This window comes from Lolium perenne, chromosome 7 (assembly GCF_019359855.2).
Source record: "Lolium perenne isolate Kyuss_39 chromosome 7, Kyuss_2.0, whole genome shotgun sequence".
Taxonomy (NCBI): domain Eukaryota; kingdom Viridiplantae; phylum Streptophyta; class Magnoliopsida; order Poales; family Poaceae; genus Lolium; species Lolium perenne.
This window is the reverse complement of record NC_067250.2, coordinates 151,211,681-151,218,362: the sequence shown is the minus strand read 5'-3', so window position 1 is coordinate 151,218,362 and position 6,682 is coordinate 151,211,681. Positions and strand designations below refer to the sequence as shown.

General features: G+C 41.7%; 1 protein-coding gene across 7 annotated transcripts; it reads right to left on the bottom strand.

The window, feature by feature from the left end:
* Positions 1-1,757: 1,757 nt before the first annotated feature.
* On the bottom strand, positions 1,758-6,012 carry LOC127300902 (uncharacterized). Of its 7 annotated transcripts, XR_011749295.1 has the most exons (9): positions 5,433-6,012; positions 5,214-5,317; positions 4,210-4,358; positions 3,972-4,043; positions 3,476-3,551; positions 3,335-3,377; positions 2,677-2,777; positions 2,445-2,574; positions 1,758-2,036 (listed from the first exon to the last, which is right to left on the bottom strand). XR_011749295.1 is itself a non-coding variant. In XM_071823765.1 (8 exons), the coding sequence occupies exons 3-8, from the start codon at positions 4,237-4,239 to the stop codon at positions 1,952-1,954; spliced, it is 678 nt and encodes a 225-aa protein (XP_071679866.1). In that variant the 5' UTR covers positions 4,240-4,358; positions 5,214-5,317; positions 5,433-6,012; the 3' UTR covers positions 1,758-1,951. The 7 variants fall into 7 exon arrangements, 3 of the variants coding, with proteins under 3 accessions (XP_071679866.1, XP_071679865.1, XP_071679867.1); XR_007851642.2 differs by having other exon boundaries at positions 2,677-3,377; XR_011749294.1 differs by having other exon boundaries at positions 2,445-2,777.
* Positions 6,013-6,682: the final 670 nt, after the last annotated feature.

Here is a 6,682-nt window from a genome sequence, read left to right as displayed (position 1 = left end):
TTTTCTCGCACTAGCTAGATTAGCGTTAGCCTCGCTTTTGCTATTTTGCCACACGAGTTTTGCTTATAAGCTTGACTCAACAGTACGCACACACCTCACAACGGGGACGCGTGCAATGTCTCGCAACACTTGACAAGCAATGCTCGGGAGGTTTGGATCGCAAAAGGAGAGAGGAGTTGCAAGTTATACCTAGATGAGGTCTAGGCGTTGATGATCACCTTACTTGCAATATGGTGGTGGGATCAATAGTACGTTTGCAAGTTGGGGTGCCGAGAGCGTCTTCGCTTGCGTCGGAGCTGCGGGTTAGTGTTACACACAAGGCACTCAAACCAAAACAAGCAAACACAAGGGTGAAGTCGTGGTCGAAATTGGGGCGGCGAGCTTGGCTTGTTCCTGGCGGCAGTGCCGGTCCCTGATGAACATCACGAAGTGTTCTTCGTGATTTGCGGACCAAAATCGACCAAAACGACGAAAATCGATGGAATTGAAGTCTAGAAAGTGGGGAAAACGTAGATCAACCAGAGGGGCACGAAATCCATGGATCAAAACCACTAAAAACGCAAAAAAAAATCACAAATCTGACCAAAGGCAATTTAGGGCTATTTTTGGGGAATTTTTTGGAAATTTTTTTGGGGTGAAATTGGATGGATGGGGGTCAAATCCGGGCTAACCAAGCGCTGCTGATACCATTGGATGTGGCTCTGATGCCATTTGATGAGGCCTAAGGGCTAGGATGTGCCCAGATCCCACGAATTTGACCAAGTGAGTGGATGGGAGAGATGGGGAAGAGGAAGAACACAAGATCCAAATACAAACACACACACAACCCAACACAAACCAAATTTACTCCCTTGGTAGGTTAGACCAAGCCAACAGAACCACTTCTTAGAGAGACCCTTGGGTAGAATCTAACAAGTGGGAGATTGGTGAGGAGATCTCAACTAGAACTTGGATGAGAGAGGTGATAGCCTTGAATCATCCATGAAGAGCAGAAATCCTTCAAGAGTGCCTTGGATACAAAGAACTTAGTTCTAGGGAGACAAAGCTCAAAGTAGTTTAAGCCTAAATCTTGTCTAACCCTAATTTGGGGAGAGGGATGAGGTATATATAGGACCAGATCCGTCCAGGGGCATAAGGGGCATTACAGTAAGTATCCTAGTCCATAGATGACAAATAAACGGTCACTACAAGAAATATGGTGACTTGCGACCCTCCTTATTGGTCACTGAAAGGTCATTGTGCGCCATCTATGACCACGCCGTAACCAATAACTGTTGGTCGACAGTTGAGCGTCACTGACGGCGCACAACGACCTTTTTATTTTGAATGGTCGTAGAGGGATATAACCAAAATTGATGGTCATAGATTCTATGACCAAAATTTTGGTCGCATGCTACCCAACATGTCCACGTCAGCTCCAATGTGGCAAATCCTACGTGGCAGATCCATAACCAAACAAAATGGTCATGGATAAAATTCAGCCCAATCCAACATTGTGCTTTATATGGGCCAAGCCCAACAGTTGAGCCTGTTTATTTATTTTTCCTATCAATTCTTGTCAGCTACATAGGCCAAGCCCAACATTCAGGCCTTTTTTTATTTTTTGGACGTGGGCTTGAATTTTGGCAACTAGGTCCATTAGTCGAATGGGTCTAGTTGTCAGGTTCTAGTAAGAGGGGCCCAGTTACCAGGTTCTAGTTTGTGGGTTCTGGTCATGGCCTTATGTTTCCTGTTTGTAAGTATTTAAATAACAAATATTTAAAACGGAACAGAAAGAATTCACACTTAGTATTTCAAATAACAGCCAGATTCAGTCAGTTACATAACAGATACAATGACAATCATAGTATAACTAGAGTGTGACTTTAAACTTCTTCGGACTTGAGCTCCTTTGATAGCGATCACAAACCAGGGTGCTACTCCTGTCATATGAACCATATTCAGGACTCCATTAAGTCAGGACTATGACATGACCTTCAGCACACTGGGCAACCAGAACGGCAGTATTAACTATCATCATGCTTCCGTTGGGTGTCCTGTTTAATGAATTGGTAGGGAAGAATAAAAAAACTAGAGCAAATATATTATGGATAGACGATTCAAAAAAATCTAGGCTAGATGTCATACTAAATATAAACAGTTGGCTTATGAAATTCTATGAAGTAGAAAACAAATCAGTACGATAGTAAGACAGCACAGAGTTTTGAATGTTTAGTGTTCAAATTTCAATGTGAAGTGAAGTGGAACAAGTGATATAGATTTTTGTGCAGGCTACCGCAGTAGTTCAGTGGGAAACATCAGCCATTTTTTTTAGCACAATTACAATAGAAATTAACCATATGATTCAACATTTCAGTTCTAGCCTAATGGAAACAGAGGGGCTTCTGATGAATACATAAAATGAGGACATTGAGCAGAACGACTTTACGAGGCAAAGAAATTACCTCCATTTGTCCCAAGGAACTGCCTCTGTTGTGCAAAGGGGGTCATCCAAAGTACTCACACAGAGCAAGGGGAACTGACACAGTACCGATGTAACTAGCACTATTGCACCAGCGATAGTAAGTATCCAATCTAAGAAATGAAAAATCAGTACATGAGTGATGAGATTATCACATTATTCAACAGCATTAGCTATATAGCTGTTACAGCAAAAGTACAAGACTATCATCTCACTGATGGTGGAATCGACAAAGGTAGGCATGGTGCCCAAAAGGAACCTCATATTTTGCAACAATGCAAGTAGCATGTTGGTCAAATTCCCAGATAGAGCTTGACTGGAAAAATAGAAATAAAAGATAAGAAATGCATATCAACGGTCATGAAGAGCCCTCTATAATAATTCTCTCACTTTAAGTCAAGAAGTAAATAGTCAGACCCCTTGCAGATTGAATTTAAATGTTTTCTTTACAGTGAACACTATGTTGCAAATTATAATGACTATACATTTCAACAAGTAGGTATTCTATCTCCGCAAAATAAAGGTGAATAGTTTTACTCCTTCAGTATTAAAAGGTTGGTTGAACTTAAATACCATAAACTTATTCAGTATTAGGATTTTGTTTTTGCAGAACAGTGAGCCGAAACTTTTTAACACCTTCCTGAACCCCTTTCTCTCACTTTAAGTCAAGAAGTAAATAGTCAGACCCCTTGCAGATTGAATTTAATTGTTTTCTTTATAGTGCAAACTATGTTGCAAATTCTAAATGACTATACATTTCAACAAGTAGGTATTCTATCTCCACAAAATGAAGGTGAATAGTTAGGATTTTACTAAAAGGTTGGTATAAATTAAATGCCATAAACTTATTCAATGTTAGGATTTTGTTTTTACAGAAGAGCGAGCCGAATCATTTTAACACCTTCCTGAACCCGTCCTGGAAGAACCAAAAACACACCAAAACAACAGTTAGAACACGACGAAAACCATAGAATCAAAACAAATATAGAAATATCACACAGATGAGGGAAATACACAGAGACTAAGAAGGCGCTCGACGGGCACTTGGGCTTGTCCGGGTCCTTCTCAGCCTTACTCTTCTTCACAAAGCCTGTAGAATAGAAAAGCACACAAATCAATGAGACAAGCACATTTGTATGACAAAAAAAACTTTTTAACCTATATAATGATGACCCTACACACTAATCTCGAAAATAGATAGCAACTTGTACAACAATGAGAGAGAGAAAGAGTAGGATATGGTCATTTATGACCTGATATAAAAAAAGTCTAGAAACAAAAAGTTACATTAGAATGATCAAGGATTAGCATATTCAGAAAGTGAACAAAGGTCTACCAATCACTTGACCGCAGAATGAACACGCAGATTATGTCAGAAAAATATTACATTAGTTCACTAAACGTATTGCCATAAAACACATAGTAAGCTTGCGAGTTTACATACAGAATTCAAACAAAACTGATAACGGAGAATAGTTACAGTGTACAAAATATATTAAGGTATACTGACCCTTCTCGACATCGGTTGCAAAAGAACTGACAGAAGTGTTGGCACATAAGGTTCTCTTTACTTGCACCATCACTGAAACATGCCAAAAAGTGCCAAGTGAGGCTAGTATGCTAATCTGCAGATAAAGGATTACAAGTGTGCAGCTGCAGCATACACAATTAAATACGTTTCACAACAGTGCAAATCACTTCTTCAAATTAAAATATCGCAAGAACATATCGCTGCCACAGATGATTACCAAGACAGTAATATCGCAAGAACATCCCATACTGCATCAGCCACAGCAGCCTTCCCCTTGCCCCATCCCTGCGCGTCCCAAACCCAACGTCTGTACCCTGCCTTGGCACACGCCCACTCATCCGCAACTATGTCACGACTATTGTGCTCCTGCGACGCCACAATCGCGTCAGGTCTTACTATTAACAGTAAATAACCATTATTATTTCAAATACAGGAACACAATAGATCATATAATAAGCCTTCTTTTCAACTAAAATACAGGAACCATTGAGAGCATGCGTGTCAATACATAACTCCAGCAATACTGCAGATGTTAGTTAATTTTTTGTGGGTTGATTTAACTGAATGCCATTCCTGTTCAAAATAGTCCTTGGGTTGATAAGACAGAGGAACATAAATAGGTACACATAAGTACACCGGCTTCGGTTTGCAAGCATGTGCTCAGAAAAAGAGAACAAAATATGGAAGTGCAAACCCTACTGTAAATCAAAACTACATTTTGTGCAAACAAATAAAAGCTTGACACGCCTGATTGGTTGGTATGGTTGGTGCCAGTTACTAATGTTTAATCCATATTAGAATAATCAAGCACCCAATAAGTCTGTTAGATAAAACGAAACAACATCTAAACACAAAGATTGCTCATGCATCAAACGTCATAGACTTTTAGCATGCACAGTCCAATACTCCAGTATCGTGTACCTAACTCAACAACTGTGACTAATGCTGCACTGCACTAGATTATACAGCAAGCAGTTTCTAAAACAGAAATAATAGCAAATGAGTACTTGTGCAGAAATATTTCACATTAATCAACATATTATCAGTGGAGATGAATGTCCATCTTTTTTATGCTTCCAAATATATAGCTGCAGGTGATCTATGCAACCTTTGGGATACTTTAATTACTGTAAAAATGAAAGCTGAACTGTAATCAAATGGTACAGTAGGTTCTGCATGTAAATTGCAAATGAATACAAGCTGTTGTGGGAGGAGAACAACCTTATATTTCAGTTTGAAGATGATTCAGTGCAGGGTTCCACACTTCACCTCCCGTAAATCCCGTCCATGCTACGTTGAGGCTCCACCCTCACGTCCATGGGTACCTGCAGAGAGTGAGTGAGAGAGAAACCAAGAAGGGGAGAAAGGAAATAGATAAGAGCATCTATCTAGCAGAGTCGTGATTGGAATCGAACGTAGAGAAGAGGAGGTGGTACTCACTGTAGATGAGGGACTCGAGTACTCGACTGTCGGGCCGACGGAAGCCATCCTCCTCTGATGCAGGTCGAATCGAATCAAAGGTGGCTGGAGATGGGACGGAGGACCTCACCTCAGCACACCTAGGGTTCGTTCAAACCTAGGCACGGACGCAGGCAGGCCGGCGGTTAGTTCCGCGGACCGTGAGCGCGACCATGAGCTGTAGCCGTGCTCTGCGGCTGCGCGGGGCCGTGCAGCACTGCGAGTGGGACAGCCGCGGGGACATCTACCTCGTCGAGTGCCTCGCCGGAGAGAGGGGATGAGAACGTCTCTGCGTCGAGCTCTGGATGGGCACTCAGACATGGAGCTCGCGGGGTACTCCATAACCCACGGCGGCACGCTGAGCGAACGGATCCGGTCGACGCCAGATGCAGTGGGCAAGATGATGGGGATTGCTGGGATCTGGAGAGGAGGCTGCGCGAGCGGCGGCGGTGGGGAACACCTCTAGGGTTAGGTCATCGAGTTGGAGAAGAGGAGGGTGCGTGACTGCGTGGCAGCGAGGGGAGATGCGTTTACTTAGTAAAAATTCATTTCGCAGGGGCGCGCGGATATGGGAGGGGTGGCGCTTCTAATTTTGGATCCCAAATATTTCGTTTCGCAAGGGCGCGCATAAAATGGCGGGCGGGGTGGCGTTACCGATTTTGGTTACGCGGACATTCTTGACTCTGGACTTGCCAATAAGTGACTGCTACTGAGACCCACCGTATATTTTCAGGCCCCATATTGCAGTGTCTATCTTAAAGCTGTGTATATTGTTGTTGGGTACATTTTGCTCTGTTTTATAATCTAAAAACGTACTATAAGCATAGGTTGAGTTGTACCCTGTAATGAGTTTAAAATTTAAAATTGTGTACTCATGTACATCAATGTTAAATACATATCACTTCAAAAAGTTAAACACATATGTATAAGTGATAGAAGGACTAATAATCGTATTTGCAAAAGTTTCCTATGAACTTGTTAGTATTTGTACATTTAAGTTAAATGCATATGGATACGGTGATAGAATTGACTGGGTACTACACCGTGGACAAAAACTAACTGGTCGTTGATCATGGACATGACACATAGGCGAAATTGTTGAGGTCGCTGAGTCATTTTAAAGCATCACGAATTAGCGTCCATGACCATTCAAATTGGTCGTAATAAACTAAAGATATGGTTTTAGACCATATCAATTTCTCTATGACATTTCGTGCAAGAAAATTGTGACC

What these genes read in the sequence shown, in the direction of transcription:
- LOC127300902 (XM_071823764.1), bottom strand. Translation starts at nt 4,330, where the DNA reads ATGAGTGGGCGTGTGCCAAGGCAGGGTACAGACGTTGGGTTTGGGACG. An exon ending in TGCAACCGATGTCGAGAAGG is followed by an intron (nt 3,552 to 3,971) that starts GTCAGTATACCT and finishes TCTATTCTACAG; the next exon opens with GCTTTGTGAAGAAGAGTAAG. An exon ending in GTTCCTTGGGACAAATGGAG is followed by an intron (nt 2,037 to 2,444) that starts GTAATTTCTTTG and finishes TTCATTAAACAG; the next exon opens with GACACCCAACGGAAGCATGA.